Raw genomic sequence first — 25,061 nt, forward strand, 5'->3', positions numbered from 1 at the left:
AAACAAAAAATGAACCTGCCTTACGCCTCTGGTCTGTATTAGAACAAAGGAAAGCCTAAAATTCTATTGCAGCAATTACAGCTCAGTTTTTGCACACGACAAAATTTCCTTTTTAATTCGAAGTCCATACTGGACTCATCTTACACAGATTAAATGATACAAATAGTTTGAAGAATTTTCAAGTTATGAACCTTGAAGCACAAAACATTGAAAAGACCGCTACCAATCTACACCTGCCGCGCACAAGGTCATCCTAAAAGATAACATTAGTGTTTTCACTATTGGTTGCCCAATTTAATAGCAAATAACTAGTTATTCTGCTTCAAAACTTCTGCTTCAGCCATTGCCATCGGATCATCCTTCATCTCTGTATCATCCTCCTTCTCCCCTTCTCGTTCCTCAGCCATTTTCTTTCTATGCAACTCCTCTGCAGCACGCATAGCAGCCTGGTTCTCTGCCTGAATACGCTGCATTTCTTCTTCTTGTTGCTGCCGCTCAAACCATGTGTCAGCATCAGCCCAAACTGCATAGTGTACAAAATGGCGGATTAGTCTCACAAGCGAAAGATCCAATAAAATTATAAAACTAATTGGATTTAGTATCTGAAGCAAACATTGTTTTCAGTGGCATCTAATGGGAAAAAAAAATGAAAAAGATTTAACATATTACATCAAAGAAACAAATGTCTTGTGTCTACTAGCCAACACATTCATGCAGAACCCAGGAGAGAGATTCAGTTTTCTCACCATATAATATATATTTGAGGAAAATATACTCTAGTTCAAGACACCTAAAGGTATGAAACCAACTAGGATAAAAATAATGGAAATTATAGAACTCGTCTCCTAAAAAAAATTTTTCTAGTTGTCGATCAGGAAGGTTATTCTAAGTCTTAAAACTATAATATTAGCAACTAACTTAAACTTACATCTTTTTGGAACCCTGAATAGAATCAAATAGACCCATGAAAAACCATAGACAATACTGATGATTTTAAGAGAATGTGCTTCAGATATCTCTTCTCTCTTGCAATCTCTTTTAAGCCAACCCAACCTTACCCCTTTTGGCATTCAAGGTAATGCCCAAAGTTTCTAATTTCTGCATATTGACAGATCAAAAGGAATCCACATTGCAACTCAAACTCACAAATTCTTCAGTTGAATCCAAATTTGGCAATTATTCGCTTCCTCAGCAACTCAACAAAACATAACTGTAACTGTTATTGTGTACATTATGTCATCCTAACTTATTACTGTCTTAGGTTCAAATAACATAAGTCAAAAGTAGCTTCTTCTAGAGAACCTGAACATATCTATCTCTAACTCCTTTACAGAAGCCAAAATGATCCTGCCCAAAAATTTTAAATATCACCAATCCAGAGCTTCAAGCTGAAGATAAATCCCCAGTACAAATGACTTTTAAATCACAGAGAACTAAATCAAGATAAAAGAAAGAAAAGCTAAGGGATTAAAAGACATACTAGGTTGAGCAGCCCAGCCCTGTTCACCACCCTTGATGCGCTCAGGGAGGGCATAGTTGACAGTGAGGACGCGACCATAGAGCTCAGCCCCATCCATGTTGTCCATGGCAGCAGAAGCATCCTCTTTTTCCAAGAAGGTAACAAAGCCGAAGGAGCGGTGCTTCTGGGTGGCTTGATCTAATGGAGTCTTCACATCCTTTATATCTCCAAATGGAATGAAAGCTGCATGGAGAATTGCTTCATTCACTTCCTCTGCTAGTCCTCCAACGTACAATGTGTTCTTCTGCACTGCTTGTTGTGCCATTTATTTTCTCTCTTTCTTTTTTCTTGTTTTAATGCTTTTCTATGCTTTCTTCTTCCCCAATTCCTTTTTTCTTCTGTTTTATCAGAACAAATTGAACATTTAGAATGCACATAGTTATGAAATAATGATAATACTGGATCTTTACATGGCATTATCAGGGTAGCAGTCAAATCGTATTTCATGGCCTTTACATGCACATAGTTACGAAATAATGATAAGACCGAATCTTTACATGGCATTATCAGGATGGCAGTAAAATTGTACTCCATGCCCTTGACAAAAGACTATTTTAGGACCATTGCTTTCCCACCATAATTGTATTAGTCCGACAATGGTCTAACTTTAAAAACTTTTACAGCAAATAAAATACTATTTACGACTCAAGTCTGTCTCAAGCAAGTTCAAAACCTTATCGCAAATATCAAACTATTTCTTTTTAAAGGAAAAAAAGAATTTTATTCATGGGAAGATAAATGCATAATATCATCCATCAAGACATGAAATGGTTATCACCAACTCCTAACTCCTAACCTTAACAATAAAGAAAATATGTAATCGACACCAGTTCTGTAAGAACCGAGATTAGAAGTGATTCAAACCCATTCGACATACATATCACAAGCAGATAATAATATTCGAACTAGATTTTTAAGCTCTATATAATAATTATACTTGAAAAAGTAGTAATTCTGAACTTTTTAGTACTACTATCAATCTGCAAATTGTGAGTACTAACAAAGAAACAGTTAAGATTACATGTGATTCCAACTTATCTTGGACATTGTGCAGACACTTGGCATGGCCGTATTCTCTCATAATAAACTACTTCTTAGTACCACTATAAAATGAGAATAAAAAAAAAAAAAAAAAAAGATCCCACTATTTTGATCGTCTCTTCCCTTGCAACCTTCTTAAGTTCTTCCACCGTTAACTCAGCAAACAGAGGCGAAGGAATGAAACTAAGAAACTTGCAGTATTAACATGCATAAAGCAATAGAAATAACTTTTAAATAGAAGAAAAAGGAAAACGCTATTTATAATACCAGAATTACAGATGGCCAGAGATGCAGTTTTAAGTTAGAAACTGTTGACTTGAATCACAAGCGATTTGATGTAAGTCAGGCATGTGATTGCCCATTATTAGTTGAAAGTAATGAATGTAGTACAAGCAGGCCATAACACTTTCTAGGAAGTTATCACTAAACTAAAAGTTGAGGATTATCATTGTATAGTTCTAATAAAACAAAGAAAATCCCAAATTTCAAAATAGGATCATGTTTTACACAAAGCTGAGCATGTATAGAATAGCATTAGTTCTAAGGGTGGGTTTAAATGAGCTTATGCAGATGAGCCGAAAGCAACTACAAGGGCATAACTACAATCAACAACAAGATTGGCCAACTTAGAAGCGCCGGCAGCGGGCATCTCAGAAAACCCCAATATTTGAAGGTCTCCTGGCATTGCCATCGTCCATGAAGAAAGGGAAAACCTCCTACTGCTACTACTACTATTCAATTCCAATGTTAATCTTTAAAGCAGTGAAGAACATATTCTTTTCTGAAGAAGGAAAAAAGCAAATACAAATATCACAGAAAAACTTGAAAACGATAGAGGGTCAGAGAGCGAGAAAATTGAAAGGGAAAAGTACCTGAGCTCTTCAATTGAGGGAGCTCTAAGAGGTTGAGCAGTTTTGATGTTGAGAAAAATAACTGATAAATTAACGATGCCGCCTTCTTCCTCCCTCTTTCCCAGGTGACCAGCGGCAAAGATAAAAAGGGCTGTTCCGTCCTTTTATATCCGCCTCAGTCCACTCTCCTTCTCCAAATAAAAAAAGGAATCATAATATTTTTAAATTTTCAAAATTATTTACAAAATTTAAATAAAATATTTATTTTAAAAATTTTATACTTTCATTATTAATTGACTAACTATCATTACATAAAATATCATGATATTGACATTCATCTTCAGCATGTCATGTTAATATCGTGTGATATAAAATAATAAACAGTATTTTAAATAACAAAAGTTAATCGATTCTTAATTATAATATATTAATTTATTCAAAATTAAAATAAAAATATTTAATTAAATAAAATAAAAAATTATTAAACTTTTTAAAATCGTTGATGAAATTTTTAAAATATTATACCACAAAAATCAAAACAAACAAAAAAATTATTTTTTTATTAAAATTCTTTTCATTTATAATAATAGATAGTTTCTTATAAAAAATTGGAAAAAAATAAAGATTGAAAAATTAAGTAATTTTTAACAATATGTTTTCTTAATTATAAAAATAGATATGTTAACTCACGTATAAGTCGTAATTGTTAAGTAGAGTTATATCTTTAGGTCAAGTTTTGAATTACTTGTGGTTTTTTATTTTAAGTTGAATCTTTTCATTTATAGTAAATTGATTTTAAGTGCTTAATATATTAGAGTCTAAGAGTTTGTTATGTTGTTTTTATATGTTCCCTCTTATGAATTTGTTATGCTGTTATTATTGCTAGTGCTAGGTTTATACAAAATGAGAAATATTAAGTAGTATCATTACACTTCAGTTTAGTTTTTGATTACTTGTAATTTTATTTTTAAGTTAGGTCTCTTTAGTCATAGACAATTGACAATTGATTTTAAGTTTGATATCATTTAAAATTTAACATAACCAATTGATTTTAAATTAGATATCATCTAAAGTTTAACATGATATCAAAGCAAGTGTTACTCCTATTCATTAGTCTTTATGATGCATTTGTTATCCTTATAAATAAAGTTCATGTCACATAATAAATATTTGACATAATATATGAAAAAGACTCTAAACTACTCAAAAAAATTCAAATAAACTCTTATGTTTTTATTATGTTAAATCAAACTCTTATACTTTAATTTTGAATAAATTTTTTTTTATATTTTTATTTTAAATCAAATAAATTTTTGTACATTTATTTTAAGTCAAATAAGCTTAAATAATGATTGACTTAATCAAAATATGACTTATTACTCTATGTCATGTGGCGTTCATATGAAATGTTAACACATTATAATTGATGATAATGTGTCATGTTGACATATCATAATTGATGATAACATAAATATTAATATGACATGATAACATAGTCGTATGACATTTTTCATCATTTGAATTAGCGTTATGTTAGTACCATGTAGATATAAAATACTACTTATCATTTTATTTGAATTAATAATAATTAATCAATTATTAATTATACAAATTTATTTGATTTAAAATAGAAATATAAGGACATGATTGATTGCAATAAAATAATAAGAGCTTATTTGAAATTTTTTGAATATTTTAGAAGTTTTTTTTTAGTATCATGCCTAAATATTTTATCCTTGCACTTGAACTTTCAAGTATTAAAGCTAATTATATTTTAAAAAAATGATGTTAATTAATAGAGATATTAGATTGAGTTGTAGCATTTATCTTTTATAGTATACTAGAATAGTACCTATAATTACGCTACGAAAAAGATCACAGAAATATAGATTATGTTAAAATGGATTTCAATTTGATACATTTAAAAGAGTTTGTAAAAGAATGTATTTTATATTAATTAATTGCATGAATATATAGTTTTTACTAGTAAAAGAAAATATAAACTGGTATTAATTAAACATATTTATTTACTTTGGTTTCAATTACCGGAAACCTACACCTCTATATATGATTATAAAACAATACTTATTCAAATAAGATAATAATCATATTAAAGATTATTAAATGTATAATAAAATATTAAAAAATGAGAAAGTATATTACTTGTACTATTGACATATTAAAATAAACAGTTGTAGAATATACGGTAACAATATAATGTAAATATTCTATTGATATAAAATGGTTACTAATTTATAACAATATATATTTTTTATATATAAAATAATTGGTTAAAGGTTGTTAAATTTAATTGATTTATTTATTCAATAATGACTGTATGCTATGTATATTGAAAAATAAGTAAAATTTTTTTTATTTTATTTATTTTATTTAATGAATTGAATGGATATTTATTGAAATTTAAACATTTATAAATATTTAAATACTATGGATTCAGGTTTATATAGAATAAGAGAATATAGTAATATNTTAATGAATTGGATGGATATTTATTGTATTTTAAACATTCATATATAAAAGAGATGTCTAACTACTATTTATTCAGGTTCATGTAGAATAAGAGGATATAGATAAAAAATAATAATAAATTGTATTTGATAAATATTAAATGAATCTATCCTTTAGGTATTAAAAGTTAAAAATTATTATTTTTAAGTATTATTTTAATTAAATAAAAAAAAAAACCTTCTATCCTCTAATATTAAAAGTTAAAAATTGTTGTTTTCCAATGTTTTTTACTAAAATAAATAAAAGTAAAAAAAAAATTCAAATGTCAAAAAATAACATAGTTTGAACATAAAGTGTAAAAAACAAACTGAGAATGACATTGACAGTTTATGTTTTTTAAAGCCTGAGGTTCAACTCGATTTGCAGATTTATTTTATTGATGATAAATAATAAAATAAATCTATATTTATCAACTTGGATGATGATTAAATTTAATATCCAATTTTTATTAATATTAATTTTAAAAATATCAAAATTTAATGAGAAAAAAAATATTTAACAAAATATTATAACTTTTGACTATTTATAATCAAATTAAAAAGTACGATGATTAAGTTTCTTTCAGTAAAATGATATTAAATTTAATCTACCACGTTAAACAAAATAATAAATTTGAATTTTATTTTCAAATATTTTATTAGAAAACACAACTTTACACCACGCATTGTTGATTTAGCATTTTTTTTTTGTTTTTTATAGTAGTAAATTAGATAACTAACCTGATAATGACGATTGTGACAGAGCACCAACCTTAAACAATAAAAAATGAATGGTTTCGTGGTTCATTTAAAATATATGTATAGTTTAAAAAATTGCCATGGTTCATTTTAGCTCTTAGTATAGTAAAAAGATTATTTGTTTGGATAATGCTTGGCATGATGATGATGTGGCATTGGCTTAAATAATGTTTATCGAGCAACAATGAATTCTATAAACTGATGATCAATACTTTGTGCAATAACCTTTTGTAAACACTCCAGAAAAAAGCAATTTGAGAAGCCTTGAAAGTATTCCTCGATATTATTATTTCTTGGTATTAATAAGCCTTTTACTTGTTAATCATGTTGCCTTATATTCTTGTTTGTTCCCGTACAAGATATAAAGAACCATCACTGCTAATCCACTGCAATCGATGGGAGGTAATTTGACACTCCATTTTGAATGTTATTATTTATATTAGTTTTTTTTCTTTTACTCTTAATGGAATATATCATTTACAAATTTATTGATTTAGACATTTAATAATTTAATTTTCATCCGACTAATATAATTATATAAGAGTTTACGGTGTAATATTTATTTTTTTAGTTTGTATAAGTGAACACACATATGTTGTGTGTGAAAATTAACATATAAAGTTTTTGTTAATTATTAAATGTCTTCTTCTTTTTTTATCCGTCTTAAAAATGTTATAACTCCGCCCCTAATTATAATGTTAAAATAATATAAAATTTCAAGCAAATAATAGATGAAAAAAAAATCAAAATTCATCTTTTTGACCAAAAACATTTTCTTCCATATATTTTGTTTTTCTCCTTTTTCTATTTATATCTTTCCAATTATCCATCCTCCATGACATTAAGTGTACCAAGTAAGTTTTAAATCTCAATGAGAAGAGCTACCCACTAGCCATGCATCATATCCATGTGGACACCTAACAGCTTACACCCTATGGCCTTCAGTGTATCTAACAATCGGTATTAGGTGGTTAATTCCGAGAATTTAGATGCTTTGGTGTTTAAGGGTCACCCTCAACTTTATATTAAACAAATAAATATAGTGTCTTATAGTGGTTCAATTAGAGGTAAGCCCATCTGATAATCAATTCCTTTTGAAAACAATTATTTATGACTTTGGAGAGCATCATTAAATCAACAAGTACTAGGTTTTACAGTTGTTGAATTAAAGGGTGAGCCCATCGGATATTCAATTCCTTTGAAAATAATTATTTATCACATTGGGGAACATCGTTTAACTATTTTTCAGACCATTTCACTGTCATTTCACATTAACAACCTTCTCTGACTTTTAAAAATTATTTTTGAATATTACTTTGTCCGTTTGAATGGATTGAAACTTTTTTATAAAAAAAATGTTGCTTAAATAAAATTATTTTGAAAAAAAAACTATAAAGAGAAGTTAAGATAATATTTTTTATGTTTAATAAATACATAAGACAAAAGACTCAGACTTTACCAAATCAAATCATAATTTTTTTAATTGAAGAACAAAATAGAATAAAAAAACAATTTTGCTAATGGAAGATAGAACAAAAATTTACTTCTATTGTTGAAAATAAATCAAATGGAAATCAAATAAAACAATTAAACCCTATATGTATCATCAAAGGGTCAAGTGAGAATGTAAAAATTCTCATTAAATATTTATACTAGAAGTTAGAACTTTCATGAGGAAATTTTAATTTCTGGCTTCTTTTTAAAAACTGAAATGATTTCCTCACATATATTAGAAATCTAAAACTTCGAGAGTCAAATATTTTATTTATTCTTGGCGTGATAAGATATATAATCATATTATAAGAGATAAAAAAAATATAATTATTAAAAGAGAGACCTAAATTGGTGGAGATATAGATAATAATTTATCAGAAGAGGTAAAGCTTGGTCTGTGCGTAAATGATTGGTGAAGTTTTAAACAATTGTGGAAAGCCATAAAGGCCATTATCTTTAAGGCCCACAAATTTGTTTTTCTGTACGTAATCATTGTTCCATGGTCTGTGGTGGGTTCTCCACAAGGAACTTGGACTTTTGCTTAAAATGGATTTTCCAATGGCATCAAACAGGTACGAATCTTGTCGGATTTAGAAAATTTTTAAATAATGTCATAACTAAAGGAAAAGTTAAATAAGAACGAAAATAGTTTAAATTTTAATTTTTTAAATAAAGTTTTAAATTATAAAAATTTTATGTAATATTTAAATATTAATATATAAATTATTTTATGATAAATTTATTTTGACGTAAAACTTTTGATTTCACTTTTTATAAAAGTAAAAAAATTAATGAATTTTTTAATATAATTAATTATATAAAACTTTAGTATAAATAATATAACAAAAAAAATTTAGACATTTCAGAAAATTATTGGTGTTATATGACACCACTTCTCTTCATGTTGGTCCACCAATAATATTAATTAATACAGAACAGAAGAATTGACTTTTTTTTTCTTGTCTCTTTCTTTGGACTGTGTTTGTCTATTCAGTGATGTGCCAGTCTCTAACTTGTAGGTCTTGGCTAATTATTGAATTCGATTCGATTCCAGCTTATTAGGTTTTGAATAGTGATTGTGATTATGACTCTTACCCAAATGCATACATAAGTCAAGAAAAATATTTACGAGAGAAAAATCAAAGTCTTTTGAGGGAACACTCTATTGACTAAAAGTTTAAGATTTTTTTTTAAAATTCAAAATTAAATATTGAAAAATAAATTAAAAGATGATGAGATCATCAGATAATGAGAAGAAATTTGAAAATGACATAAAAAAATTCCACTCCAGTCTACAGAAAAAGCTGATAATCATGTTTTTAGAGTTTTCCCCCTTTCTTCATTTTAAAGAGCATTTGGAATTTTGGACCGTGTGGAGTTTTGGAGCTTTCCTATTTCTGTATTCTTCTTTCAGTAATTCACCGGCACATTGTTCTAAAAAGAATCGTAACATTATCACTAAAAATTATTTATTTATTTGTTTATTTTTGGACTCTAATTACAATAAGATGCCCTTTTTATCTCTACCTCTGCTCACGACGAAGAATCCTAAGAGGCTAGGATTCTTGACCAATAATTTAAAAAGGATAAAATATTTGAACACTTTTAAGCATTTTAAATTTTAATTAAAATTTTAAGTTGATTTAATATTTATTAATTCTTAAAATAAATATTTTGTTTTAAAAGTGTAAATACTATTAATAGAGATTATAAAAGATTAAATATTATTTTGTTATAAATTAAAAAAATAATTATTATATTCTTTTAAAATAAAATAAAAATAAATAGCATTCAACTCTTCGAGAAAGGAGAGCACCGAGAAGGGAGCATGGATCTCTCTCGAAAAGCATAGTACTATTTTTCTTAAATTAATAAAAAAATTAATAAAAATTATATAATAATTTTTAAAATTATTAAAAAAATTATCATTTCATCAAACTAATGAAAATTTCAACAGTTGATTAATGACGAAGAATCCTAAGAGGTTAGGATTCTTGACCAATAATTTAAAAAGGATAAAATACTTGAACACTTTAAGTATTTTAAATTTTAATTGAAATTTAAAGTTGATTCAATAGTTATTAATTTTTAAAATAAATATTTTATTTGAAGAGTATAAATACTATTAATAGTAGAGATTATAAAAAATTGAAATATTATCTTTTATAAATAAATAATTATTATTATTATATTAAAAAAATAAAAAAAGAGAGCATTCAACTCCTCGAGAAAGGAGAGCACCAAGAAGGGAGCATGGATCTCTCTCGAAAAGCATACTACTCTTTTTTTTAAATTAATAAAAATTATTATATAATAATTTTAAAATTTATTAAAAAATTATCATTTAATCATATTAAGAAAAATTTCAATGGTTGACTAACGACCGGATCAATTTATTTAACAAAAAATATTTTTTAGATAAAGTGTTCATTACAAAAATCAATAGACCCATTTAAAACTTTTGTTAAAATTTGAAAAGGTGAGGGTATTTTACCTATTTTAAAAAGATATTTTTAAACAAATAAATATAGATCTAAAAAGTCAGATGGGAACATTTTATTTAATAATTTTGTTATTATAATCTTGTAATTATACACTTTATATAATTATATTTAAATAATTACAAAAAAGTATGCTTCACGTATTTAAAAAAAAACTACTTGTTTACGTGCACGACACCTGTACTGGGTTACCGTAAAGTCTAGAAGAATGTATATCAAAACTTGACGCCCGCTAATTGGGCCAGCTGAATTTGGATGACCTTGTCTCATTTCCTCCTATATGAATGACATAAAAAATAAATAAAACAAAAATTTTATGAATAATTAGGTAATCCTAGTAATCTTTTTATTACATAAACATAATTATTGAGTGCATGGGCCTGGGGCTGCTGCAGGGTGGCCGCATCCCAGATCAAGGATCCAGCTTTTCTGATTGACCAAAAGCTGAAAAGCCTATCCTTTTCCTTTCATCATATGATCAGTGCTCATTATAGTAAATAACGTAATAAATAGAAAGTTGATCAACTTTTGGCTCACATGTTTATTACCATAAGTTTCCGTATACAACATGCTTACCCATCAGCCAAGCATCCGTGAATAAAAAGTAGCAAGTGGCAATTCAAACAACCGAATCTAAATGGTTCCTAGTGCTACCATGGTTTCTTTACTCCTGCGAAAGCGCAACAGTTACGAGCGAAAATTTTGTCAGGTCAGTCCTTTACTGGCAGATCTTTCCCTCTACGAAGTACAAGACTAAAAACTCAAACCGACAGAGCCTTGCTGTCTTTGTCCAGGATTCAGTCGTGTCAGATATGGTGGCCTACGCCAACCGAAGAACCTCTGTTATTCTCTCCAAGGACAAGGAGTATGTTTTCTTTTCTGTACTAGTCAACTTTGTTCAATCTTATTTGTCAATTTACGATTCAAAATGTATATACGGTAAGATAAAAGTTTGGCTTATGACTTATCTCTGATTTCGGAATCATGGTGGTATTGATTATCAGTGATGAGCGTTGACCTTTCTTCCCTTCGCTTTGCTAATTGCTGCTGCGCCTACTCATAGTTATTGGATTTTGGTTTTTGTTACTTGTACTTGCTTTGAAATTGAATTGATATTTCCATTATAATGATTGGATTGCAGGAGGTAGATAAACTGTACCGAAGGAAAATCGATACCTACAAGTAGACTTTTTGCAATTAATATAGTAAAGCTAAAGGAACGTACAAATTAAAGCAAAATGGATCGAGAAAATAAAGTACCGAATTATAATTATAATGATAATGATGAAGCGCATGATATCGAGAGCGATGGGAAGGACGTTGACGTATACAGTGAACCTCTGTTGGTTAAGAGGCGGAACACCACCTCCCAGATTGCGATTGTGGGTGCCAACGTTTGCCCCATCGAGAGCCTTGATTATGAGTAAGCACCCTTCTGTATATATTTAACTCCTCATCGTTCCTATTTGATCTTCCCTTTGTCTTATGATTTCTCCACTTTTTTATTTTATTAATTAATTAGACCCGAAGTTTCTCTGTTGTCACAATAATCAATGACTCAACTATGTGCCCCTTGGTCTTCGAAGAAGTGTTCTTTGATATGATTGCCTGCAATTCTACATATTTTTAGACATTTCAACATGCTTTTTATTTTGCTTCTGTGTTGGTTTTGTATGCTACTTCTCCACATTAACACAGCTGTTTTCCTAACGTAGAGATCAATGACAAACTGTTTTCTAATATTCAGTTTCAGCTATAACAGAGAAATTCACCATTACTGTTTTCGCAACTAGCTTTCTGCTACTTGAAGGACAAAAAAAAGGCTAAAAATGCATCTAATCAGAATTGTAATTGTAATTTCTTTTCTGAGAAAAAAATGTATACTTGTATATAGAATAGTTATGTTAGAATTGTTTCCCAATTTTAGTCAATTCATTCATGTTTGATTCAATTATGGTTTTTCTTTCCACCATTTACTTTTACATGTTTGCTACTTAGTAAACAGCAAAGCAATTAGCCTTAGCTACCGACCTGTCTCTTATTTTTTGTGTATAACAGGATTGCAGAAAATGAGTTATTCAAGCAGGATTGGCGTTCAAGGAAGAAGATCCAAATATTTCAGTATCTTCTGCTTAAGTGGGCATTTGCACTTATTGTAGGGCTAGGCACTGGACTAGTTGGCATTTTTAACAATATAGCAGTTGAGAATATTGCTGGCTTCAAGCTGCTGCTGACCACGAAACTCATGCTGAGGCACAAGTAAGCTCTTCAACTGCCTGCAACGTTTAAATTTCTCACAGTTACACAGCCTGAACTCCCTTCCTCAATGTGGATTGCTAATGCTATCTTGTAATTATGTTCTGCTTATATCACTGAATAGGGAGTACTGATAGCTAGTGGGCATTCATTTCACAGCTCAGAGTGCTTTCTACTTGGGCACGTAAAGTTTTTACATTTTTTTGTCAGGCAGATTCCTACCTACAAATGATCAAAAATAATTCAAAGAAACAGTAGACTTTCTACTTTTGCAATTTTCAGTTCTGGTTGCATACCTCAGCATTGTTTGTTTGAGTGCAGATACACATGCAAAAGTAAAATCCTCATATTATTAAATGTTAGAAAAGTGCCACACTAACTAAGGTGAAAACTTGTTTTTGTTTCACCAATAAAGCTGCTGTACTTAGTGCCACTTGGCTCACTTCCTCTTCATTTAGCTAAACATTAACTTACTCCGTCACTTCTCAATGCTGAGACATATTGTATGCTGTTATATTCTATAATTATTGTAAGTGGTAAATATGGTCTGATGATCTTGACACTTCTAATTAAAAGACTGTCAACAGTGATTATCTTTTCAACATTTAGTAGTTGAACCAGTGGATTAGTGTAGTTAGTTACTGGTGGATTAACGTTCAAGAGAACATCAGTTTGTCATTTACTGAGGCCAAATCTTGTAAATCTTTAGGTCTCTTCTCAATGGAAGTAGATAATTGGAACTTCGTCTTTAGTAAGACTGAAAAAGAGGTCAAAAAGGAGAAAGCAAACAAAGGTTCCTCAAATGTACCCAGCAAAACAACACTAAGAACAATTTTTGTTTTTTGAAAACAACACTAAGAACAATTAATGGTGTAGACTTCATTAATACTTTAAATTCAAGTGAATAAACTTAATTAAGGCCTGAATGTCATGTGTATCGTTGAATATAGATTGGATATAAGACAATCTAGCTAATAATGCGGCACTATCAAAGTGGTTTAGTTTTTAGACAATTAAACTTGGCTGTCATGAGGAGTGGTTGGATATTAGCAGAGATTGGTGGCTAGAAATGTGAGACTTTTTAGTAAGATGGGGTTGTAATTATTGTTCTCTAGAAAATTCAACTGAGAAAAGGTATTACAAAGAGGTTTGATAATATCATTGATAGTTCATGTTGAAGTGGTTCACAGAAATTGGGCCACCTTAGATGAGTATTTATTATGACAAATTTTGGGTGTGTGTTGACAAATGAGGAAATACTTTTATAACTCAAGGTTTTTATTAGTAGATTTAGAAAGCATATGCAGAATCCAAGTTAAAACCAAAATACATGTACCCGAGTTTGAGAAGGTATCTGAAACTGATCATTTCCACTTCATGGATGGTTTCTGTGGTTTAGTGTTAATGCTGCAACTGCAGTCAAGAAGTTGGCATAGATGGATGGATTTAGCCATTACAGTAGTGGTGCTGATGCACGGAGCTTGTAGAACTGGCAGCAAGTAGTGTCAAAGCTGTGACTGCAGTCAAGAAGTAGGAGTAGATGAATGAATTTAGCGAAACCTTGGAAAAAAATGCTCAATGCAGATCTCCATTATTTTTCTTCTGTAACCTTTTTCATGTTTCAGTTCAATCTGTTTAGAAGATATATACTTCAACAGCTGTTTCAGATTGTTATGCCTTTGGGATATTCTATCATGCCCTCGTGAAATAACTCAGAAATTATATTGATTCAGTGCAGATATTACAAGGCTTTTGTAGCATATGCTGGCTGCAATTTGGGTCTGGCAGCAGCGGCAGCAGCTCTTTGTGCTTTCATTGCTCCAGCAGCGGCAGGTTCTGGTATTCCTGAAGTGAAAGCCTATCTCAATGGTGTGGATGCTCATTCAATTCTGGCTCCAAGTACTCTCTTTGTAAAGGTGAATGACATCAGCACTTTTCTCTCTCTCCATGAAAAATAAAAGTATGCATGTATGGAAGTGTAAACCAACATTTAACAAGGTTCTATTTGCCAGTATCTTTACCCTATTTGTGCTCTTGGACTAGTTTGCCCTTTTTGCATGTCTAGTTACTTACAATAACATATATGATTACATATCAACTGTCTTCTCTAGTCATGTAAACATAGTCTGGGAATGTACGGCATACAACTTCAATATTTTGTCTATTGATTGAACTTGTTTTCTGTCTGATTGCAATCCTAATTTTTTTTTCCTTATTTCATGTCTGGCAGATTTTTGGTTCAGTTCTTGGTGTATCTGCTGGATTTGTCGTTGGCAAAGAAGGGCCTATGGTTCACACAGGTGCTTGCATAGCTTCTTTAATTGGGCAAGGAGGTTCCCGCAAATACCATTTGACTTGGAGATGGCTAAGATATTTTAAAAACGATCGTGACAGGCGAGACTTGATAACTTGTGGAGCTGCTGCTGGTGTGGCTGCTGCCTTTCGTGCTCCAGTTGGTGGTGTCCTCTTTGCCCTTGAAGAGGCAGCTTCATGGTACCCCCTATTCTTCCTCCCACAAGACGAGCTTTATCTGTCCCTCTCCTCCCTCTCTTTCTTTTATCCTTTCCCCTGTCTTGTCTTGCATAGTCTCTTAAATGCTGGTAAATTTTTTCGCATGGCCTGACAGATATCATCAACTTTACTAGGAAAACTTTTCTGCATGCTTATCCAGGCTGTAACCTTTTCTAGTTTTATTTATCATATGGTAAAACTTGAAATACTTGGTATCCACTAAATGAGGTAAGGAAACCTGATACTGTAATCATTTTGCAGAACTTTTGGGAAGCCTGATATGAGATGGTATGTTGTGGTTGGAACCAGAAAAAGCATGAAAGAACAATGATGATTGAAATGTTGCTTGAATGTTTCATGACTTCATCCTGATTTCTTGATGTTTAGTCGACATATTGCATTAGCCATTTAGGAAAGGACGTATTCTGTCTTATATGTATTTTTCCTTTGCAAATCTACAGGTGGAGGAGTGCTCTTCTTTGGCGAACCTTTTTCACAACAGCAATAGTTGCTATAGTTTTGAGAGCTTTCATACAATTATGCTCTACTGGAAGTTGTGGGTTGTTTGGGGAAGGAGGACTGATTATGTATGATGTCAGTGCAGCCAAAGTTACTTATAGCGCTCCAGATATACTGGCTGTGATACTTCTTGGGACCATTGGAGGCATTTTTGGAAGCCTATATAACTATCTCGTGGATAAGGTCCTTCGCACCTACAGCATCATTAATGAGTACGCACCACATTCAATCTCGGAAATTTCATGTATAAGTTGTTACCAGTAATGTTGTTGTTAATAACATGACAGCATCAAGAATCTTTGCTTGCTAATTATCACAGTTTTGCTTCTCATCCTTTTCCAAAAGCAACTTTCTAGCTGTCCTCCCTCATTTGACAGCCCTGTATATGTGCTTTAATTTGATTAACACACTGATAAAACTTCTACAGTAGCAGTTATTAGTGGATCAAGTTTTATCCTTTTGTTCCATTTGATGATAAATCCTAAAACCTAGTGGTTCTCCTGTTTCTGCAGAAGAGGAGCTGCTTTCAAGATCTTACTCGTTATTAGCATCTCCCTATTAACATCAATCTCTTCTTACGGCTTGCCGTGGTTAGCTACGTGCATCCCCTGCCCCACTGATGTGTCTGTGAGCTGCCCTAACACTGATGTATCTGGCAACTACAAAAGCTTTCAGTGTCCATCAGGTCATTACAATGACCTGGCCTCCCTCTTTCTAAACACTAATGATGATGCTATTCGCAACCTATTGAGTACCAGTACAGTGAAAGAATTTCATATCTCCTCTCTCTTCATCTTCTTCGGTGCTGTTTACTGCCTTGGCATTATCACGTATGGCATAGCTGTCCCCTCTGGGCTCTTCATCCCTGTCATATTGGCTGGAGCTTGCTATGGTCGCCTTGTTGGTAGACTATTTACATCAATCTCTAAACTTGATGTTGGTCTCTTTGCCGTCCTTGGGGCAGCTTCCTTTCTTGGTGGCACTATGAGAATGACAGTTTCCCTTTGTGTTATACTGCTTGAGCTCACTAATGATTTATTGCTACTTCCTCTTGTCATGTTGGTTCTCCTAATCTCAAAAACTGTGGCCGATGTTTTCAACAAGGGTGTCTATGACCAAATAGTAAAACTAAAAGGATTGCCTTACATGGAGGCTCATGCAGAACCTTACATGAAACATTTAGTTGCTCGGGATGTTGTTTCTGGTCCATTGATCACCTTTTCTGGTATTGAAAAGGTGGGAAATATATTACATGCTTTGAGAACTACCGGGCACAACGGGTTCCCTGTGATTGATGAACCACCTTTTTCAGATGCACCCGCATTGTGTGGGCTTGTTCTAAGGTCTCATTTGCTTGTTTTGCTCAAGGGAAAGATTTTTTCAAGGGATATGGTACCTGCAGGGGATGAGATATTGCATAGATTTGCTGCATTTGATTTTGCCAAGGCAGGTTCAGGAAAGGGAATCAAAGTAGAGGATCTAGACATTGAACAGGAGGAAATGGACATGTATGTTGATCTCCATCCTATCACCAATGCATCACCATACACAGTGGTTGAAACCATGTCACTTGCCAAAGCAGCAGTTCTCTTTCGTCAACTCGGTCTCCGGCACATGTGTGTTGTACCAAAGAGTCAGGGGGTAAGTCTCTCTTGCTCTCTATCTGTGTGTGTGCATGCACTCATATTTATTTTGTAGAATTCATTATAGTAGGGAATCAAAGGTTTTTAACAAAAAGGCTTGAACACAGGAGTATGGAATGTCAACTCCTAGAACTAATTAGCAGCTTTTTCTCTTATATTTGTAGAGATCTATGCAGGCGAATCTTTTTCTTCTTTTTCCTATGAATATAATGGAGGCAACGAAATCCTCTAAAAATTTGGAAATACATGTCTTAACTACACCTTCTTTATGTGCTAAATGCAGAGGCCTCCAATTGTTGGAATTCTGACACGGCATGACTTCATGCCAGAGCATGTTTTGGGACTGTACCCCCACATCAGGCTTCGGAAGTGATGCTTGTGATCAATGTTTCCTGTTTGGTTCCTTTAATTCTTTGTTAAGGTCAAGTTGCTGTTTGGCCTTATTGTTGAAAGTGAAATCTTTTGAACTATATGTCTAAACTTGGTTGGAAGCAAAGACATTCAGGAAGAGGAGGACTCTTCCAAGCATCCATAGCTGGCAACAGATGACACCATAATGAAAATGGCTGAAGAGCTATTTTGTGGATCATCTCGGGACAGACATATTTGAAGCACATCTGAAAAGCTATATGGATGTGAATCAAATGATAATGATTTCAGAAAGATTCATTTTCCTTCAAATATAATATCTTCTTCATCTTTTTTCCTCCCCTGTATTGTGTATGTCTGATCTACATATTGTAGAGTTGTAAGTCATAGGAATTGAACTAAATTGCCATGAAAATAGATTGTTGGTGTGAAGATAGTTTAATTGCAAAAAGAAAGGAGGCTTTGCAGTAAGCATGGTGGATGATGAATTTGTTTTATCTTAATTCCTTCTTCGGTTTGCAACCATAGCTCAACAAATATTTTTTTGTCTTTTTCAATACATTTGAACTCTATTTATTGAAAAAAAAAAAAAAGAGCAAAAAATTATTATCGTTGGAGTGTTACTTTAGAAATAACCACAGTAAGAATCAAAAGCATGTAAGATAACTTCTTAAATTATTTAAAAAAGTTTAAATAAATTTTTATTCTTTTATTATATTTAATTAAGTCTATATATTTTTATTTTTTTGTTAAATAAATTTTTATAATTAATGATGAACTAATTATCATTAATCAAAATATTGCTTATCGTTTATATGCACATGATATTAACATGACATGTAAAAGGTGAAAAATGTCACATAATTTTATTATTATGTTAAATTAATTTAAAATTTTTTTAAAAATATTATGCTAATATTATGTAATATGCGGTATTGCTCAACCCCAATTCTTGCACTGAAATATGAAATTACTAAAATCCAAATGCTGTGTCGGATTTATTTCATTTGATTACTCATGCTCCTCCTAACAAAAATTAAAAGAGCACTGTACCACCAAACTTATTTGGTGCTGGTATCAAATATATATGTTGTGCTTCTATTCACCTTAGAGGAACAATTTCAATGCTTTCAACTCAAGAGACGTGCTTATTAGATGAAAAAAAACATTCACTTATATTATCAAGATTTACTTCATTTTTTATTAATGTAAGATCTATAATATTTTACTCCACTTAAATTGTGCAATATCTACATTGTATTAACTTTTTAACTATAAAGAAGAGAGACCTATCTTAGTATTGACCTACTTTAATTCTAGTATCTCTTATGAAAGGTATTACAGTGAAAAATTTAGATAGATTTTGATACTATTTGTTACTGTTTATATTTCTAATTTAAATCACATCTATAACATATATAAAAAAAAAAAATTAAAGCTGGATCCACATTTGATTACGTAGTGGTTTTATTAAGCAGCCACATGACAAGTTGTGAAAATAATGAAAAGACAATTGTTGCGGGTCTTTGGTATTTCCAAAATGACTAATAGAATTCATTTGGTCAAAATTTAAAATAAAAATAATAATTGAAATAAAAAAAAAGTGATTAAAAAAATACAAGAAGAAATTCAATGGTGTCAATGACAAGTCATAGATAAATTTGACTGACCTCAAAGAATAGCTTGTCATAAGCTCACAGCTCCCCGTACGGCTGACCTAATTTGTGTTTTGAAATGGCTTTTGGCTTTTGTTTATTTGACTTGAGGTATAGAGTCTTCTTTGCCATTGTCATCATTGCGTTCGTGTTTTGATATTACATTTTTCCTTTAACCTCTTTTGGCCTTTTACATCTTTCTCTCCTTTCTTCCAGCTTGCATTATTTTTTTCCATTTTTGTGTGTTGTTGCTGCTGATCAATCCGTGCTTCTATGGTAATATGAAAATTTGTCTTCAAACATTATAATCATCCAAAACTAATAAAAAATATAAAAATCAAAAATCAAATATAATATGAAAATTAGTTAATAAAATTGAAACACCAATTTTTTTTTAAATTATAAATACTTTAAAATAATTATTTTTGATTTATTATTAACATTATTATTTATAATTTTTTTAATTTAAATTTATTCTTTCTTATTATTATTATCATTATTTACAAAATTTGTATACTAAATATACTTAATCTGTAGTATTACAATTCCAAACAGAAACAGATGATATATTTGATATAAAGTGTTATAGTATCAAGCATAATGCTTAATATCCTTGATCTATGTTAATACAGTTCAAATCATTATGCTTGATATCTTTTATCTGAGGTGCTACAATTTCAATTATAATGCTTGATATCCTTGATTTGTCGTGATATCTACTTAATATCCACTGTTTAATTATATATTTGATTTGTAATATTATAATTCCAAGCATAATGTCCCACGTCCTTCATCTTAGGTCCTATGGTACCAAGCATGATAGATTATATCCTTGCTATGTTGTGATATCTACTTAATATCCACTAAATATCCTTTATATGTAATACTACATTTCTAAATATACTATATGATATCTTTGATATACAGTGTTATAATACCAAGTATAAAAAGCTCAAGAAATGAAAAGACAATTAAAATATGAAACAAAATAACAACAAACATTATAATCATATCAAAATAATAAAATAAATAAAATATAAAATATAATATGAAGTTTTATTAATAAAATTAAAACACCCATAAATTTTTTTAACAAATTATCCATACTTTAAAATAATTATCTTTGATTTTCAATTCCTATTATTATTTATAACTTTTTAAAAATTATAATTATTCTTTCTTACTATTATTATCATTATTTACAATATTTTTCTACTAAATATCCTTAATCTATAGTGCTACAATTCCAAGCATAATAAATGATATATTTGATATAAGGTGTTAGGTACAAAGCATAATGTTTGATATCAAGCACTTCCAAGCTTGATGCATGATATTATTGATTTGGGTCTTGTGGCGTCAAGCATAATGCTTGATATCCTTGATATGGGTATTACAATTCCAAGCATAATAGATTATATTTTTTATACTACTTAATTATATCATTGATTTGTAATACTGTGATTCCAAGCATAATGTCTAATATTCTTAATTTGGGGTCTTATGATACAAAGCATAATGGTTGATATCCTTTATCTGAAGTATAATAAATGATATAATTAATATTGCTTAATTATATCCTGTACGCCCAAAGCCTAAGAAATGAAGAGATAATTAAAAAATAACAAATATTATAATCATCCCAAAATAATAAAAATTAAAAAATAAATATAAAAATTTGTTAATAAAATTGAAACACTAAGAATTTTTTTAAAAAAATTATCAATAATTTAAGATAATCATCTTTGATTTATTGTTACCATTATTATTTATAATTTTTTAAATTTAAAATTATTCTTTCTTACTGTTATTGTCATTATTTACAAGATTTTTCTATTAAATATCCTTGATCTGTAGTGTTATAATTCCAAACATAATAGATGATATCATTGATATAGGGTGTTACGATACCAAGCATAATGCTTGATATCTTTGATCTATTATGATACAGTTCAAATAAAAATAATTATACTTGATATCCTTGATCTGTAGTGTTAAGCTTCCAAGTCTAATACTTGATTTTTTTATCCAGTGTCTTATCGTACTGAGCATAATGCTTGATATCCTTGATCTGGGGTACTACAGTTCTAAATATAATAGATGATATCCTTGATATTACTTAATTATATCCATGATTTGTATTGCTATATTTTCAAACATAATGCTTAATATAATTGATTTGAGGTGCTACAGTGCCAATTATAACTCTTGATATCCTTGATATGTCATGATATTTATTAAATATTCTTCATGTATAGTGTTACAATTTTAAGCATAATAGATGATATCCTTAATATAGGGTGTTATGATACCAAATATAATGCTTGATATCTTTCATTAATTGTGATACAATTCAAATAATTATATTTGTTATCCTTAATATGTAGTGCTATGTGATTTAAAAAAAAAAATTGTAGTGCTATGCTTTAAAGTATAATATTTGATATGTTTGATAAAAATCATACATCAACTACTTTATCATATATTTGAATGTGTACAAAATCTATATTAGATTATAACAAGTTCGAACTATCACAACATGTAGTTTTGTATCTGTGTGCAACACACGGGTACATTTCTAGTGTCTTAATAGAATAACATCTAACTCATCAAATCTCTTATTAAGATGAAATCCATTACATCACACTTGCAGTTTCTTCTACATTTTCCCTCTTTTGAATTTTGGACCTTTCCCAAATTTCTTATTCTCCTTTATTTTTTATTTTTTAAATATCTTCAAATAAAAATAATATAATGACCCTAGAAAGAACATTATTAAACATATACATTTAAACAATGAATTATTTAAAAAAATAAAAAAAAAATTCAAATTCAATTGGAAAAAACAAAAAGAAAGAGGAACAAGGAAGAATAATATAGTTATTAAAAGAGAGAAAGAAGTAAAATGAAAATTTGAATTTCTTCTATTATTCATATTTGTTTTGTCATGCTTCATTTTCACTTTTTATGTTTCCGTTCTTTTAGATAATTAAAAAAAATATAATTTAGAAAAACTTTTAAAAAGTAGCTAATGATAAAGTTTGATGAACAAATTTGCATCTTTCAAAATAAAAATGAACATATATTTAGAGCTTTATATGAATTTTTTTTAGAAATGTTTTCGACATTTTTCTTTATTAGTTTCTTTTGTTTTCTTTAAATATTTTCAAAGAAATACTTTCAAAAAAATTATGATTTAAATTTATGTTTAAAAACATGTTTACAAGCACACATATTTGATCTAGATATTTGAATTTTTAATTTGACTAAAATGTTTTAGATTTTTGGTAAAAGAAAGAAAGGGAAAAAGGAGGAAGAAAAGGAGAATAAAATAATAAAAGTATGAAACTTTTTTTATCATTATATATTTTTCTTTATTTTTCTTTTCCTTATTTATTTTTTCTTAAATATTTTCTTTGAAAATTTTCTAATCTAAAATAATTTGTACAAAAATCATCAAATATAAAAATTCAATTTATATATTAAAAATGAACATATATCAGTGCATACAAAAAATATATCTATTTTAATAAAATAAATTACAGCAATAATATTTTAAATCTATATGATGAAACTTAGTTCCACGACTTCACTTGAATAATCAACTAGTTTCTAAAAATAAAAATCCTATAGTTACTGTAAGGCTCTTAAATTATAGGTTAGAATTATACTTTTATAATTTATTTATGATTTATTAATAAAATAACGGTTAAAATACAGATTATGTCTTTTAATTTACCAAATTATGGATTTATAAGTTATTTTGAGAAAAAGTAAGTAGATTAATATCTTAACTACGGTTAAAATATGAAAATATCTCAAGTTACTAAAAAAAAAGAATATGGTTAATATCTTAAGTACCATTAAAGAATGAAGATATTTCAAGTTACCTTTTTTTTGTATTTAAGATATTAATCAAGTTATTTTTTTCGTAAAAAAAAGTTCAGTTAAAGTATAGAAATATTTCAAGTTATTTTGAAATAATAACTTAAAAAATATCTTAAGTAAGGTTAAAATACGAAGACATCTTAAATTATTTATAATTTAAAATGCTTCGTATCAAAATAATCAAATATAAAAAATTTCAATTTATATTTTTAAAAATAAAAAATGAACATATATTAGTGCATAAGAAAAAAATAGATCTATTAAAAAATTAAAGTATACAAATAATCTTTAAATTTATTTGATGAAATTTAACCCCGCAAAGATGCATAGGTCATTCGTTCGTTTCTGAATAAAAATCATATGGTTACTATAAGACTCTTGACTTATATTTTACAATTATATTTTTGATATTTATAATTTATTTATGATTTATCAATAAAAATAATGGTTAAAGTAGGGGTGACTCAATAACGTCAAAATCTTAAAGTAAAATATTCAAATGAATCCTTTATTGAAATTAAGAAATTTTTTTAAGCTTTAAATAATCAAATTTATATTTTTGATTTGACATATTCAAATATTTATTAAGAAGTATAAAAAATATTTAGCTACTATAATTATTTTATATTTTTTAAATGATCAATATAAAATCAACAATCAAAATTTTTAATTCAAATAAATTAACTATCATATAAAATAGATACAATATAATAATATAATATAAACTCTAAATTAAAATAAAAAAATCTATTAAAATTAAAATAATAGTATCTAATTGTTGAATGTTTATTATAAATAGTAAATGAAGCTAACGATTTTATAAATATAATAGTATAACAAACTTCATGCATATTTTTTGAAGGAAAATTAAAGTTGAAAGCAAAAAATAGTTAATGAGGGAAGATGAATTCAACCGTGAATATTATAAATTGAAAGAAAAGATAATTAGTTTTATATATAGGAAATAAAATAGTTGTTGAAAATCATTAAATACATCTTACCGTTAGTTGATTGAAAATAAAAGAAATATGTGAGAAAAAAATAATTATTGAAAATCATTAAATACATATTATTGTTAATTGATTGAAAATAGAAAAAATAGTTGATAATTAATAGTATTGTAAGAATTGGAAAGCGATAAAAAATTGAGTTTATTAAGTACATAATTGGAGAAGTACGAAAATATGTCATTTAATTAATTATTTTTTATTTTTACATATTTTTAATAAAAATGAAATAATTAGTTCAGAATTAATAAGAATGTAGAAGTGAGAAAAACTAAATATTTATTAGATACAAAAGCATAGGTAAATAATTTATTAATTATCTTAATTTTTATATATTTTTAATATAATTAATTATATTATTATAAAAATATAGAGTCTATCTAAATTTAAGACCTAAAGCTTTTGGTTAGGTGGCTTTACCCAATGACTGACCCTGAGTTAAAGTATTGAGTAGGTCTTGTAGTTTACTAAATTATGAATTTATTAAGTTATTTTATAAAAAGTAAGTTGATTAATATCTTAAGTACGAAGTTACTTAAAA

At 28.9% G+C, this 25,061-nt stretch overlaps 2 protein-coding genes across 2 annotated transcripts; one reads left to right on the forward strand and one right to left on the reverse strand.

The window, feature by feature from the left end:
- Positions 2 to 3,606, reverse strand: LOC18611992 (peptidyl-prolyl cis-trans isomerase E). Its single transcript, XM_007048538.2, has 3 exons — positions 3,433 to 3,606; positions 1,481 to 1,857; positions 2 to 523 (listed from the first exon to the last, which is right to left on the reverse strand). The coding sequence occupies exons 2-3, from the start codon at positions 1,782 to 1,784 to the stop codon at positions 309 to 311; spliced, it is 519 nt and encodes a 172-aa protein (XP_007048600.1). The 5' UTR covers positions 1,785 to 1,857; positions 3,433 to 3,606; the 3' UTR covers positions 2 to 308.
- On the forward strand, positions 11,260 to 18,503 carry LOC18611993 (chloride channel protein CLC-c). The gene is made up of 9 exons (XM_018114038.1): positions 11,260 to 11,381; positions 11,467 to 11,537; positions 11,814 to 12,095; positions 12,731 to 12,931; positions 14,667 to 14,844; positions 15,159 to 15,421; positions 15,901 to 16,170; positions 16,471 to 17,599; positions 17,885 to 18,503. The coding sequence occupies exons 3-9, from the start codon at positions 11,911 to 11,913 to the stop codon at positions 17,972 to 17,974; spliced, it is 2,316 nt and encodes a 771-aa protein (XP_017969527.1). The 5' UTR covers positions 11,260 to 11,381; positions 11,467 to 11,537; positions 11,814 to 11,910; the 3' UTR covers positions 17,975 to 18,503.

This window comes from Theobroma cacao, chromosome 1 (assembly GCF_000208745.1).
Source record: "Theobroma cacao cultivar B97-61/B2 chromosome 1, Criollo_cocoa_genome_V2, whole genome shotgun sequence".
NCBI classification, from domain to species: domain Eukaryota; kingdom Viridiplantae; phylum Streptophyta; class Magnoliopsida; order Malvales; family Malvaceae; genus Theobroma; species Theobroma cacao.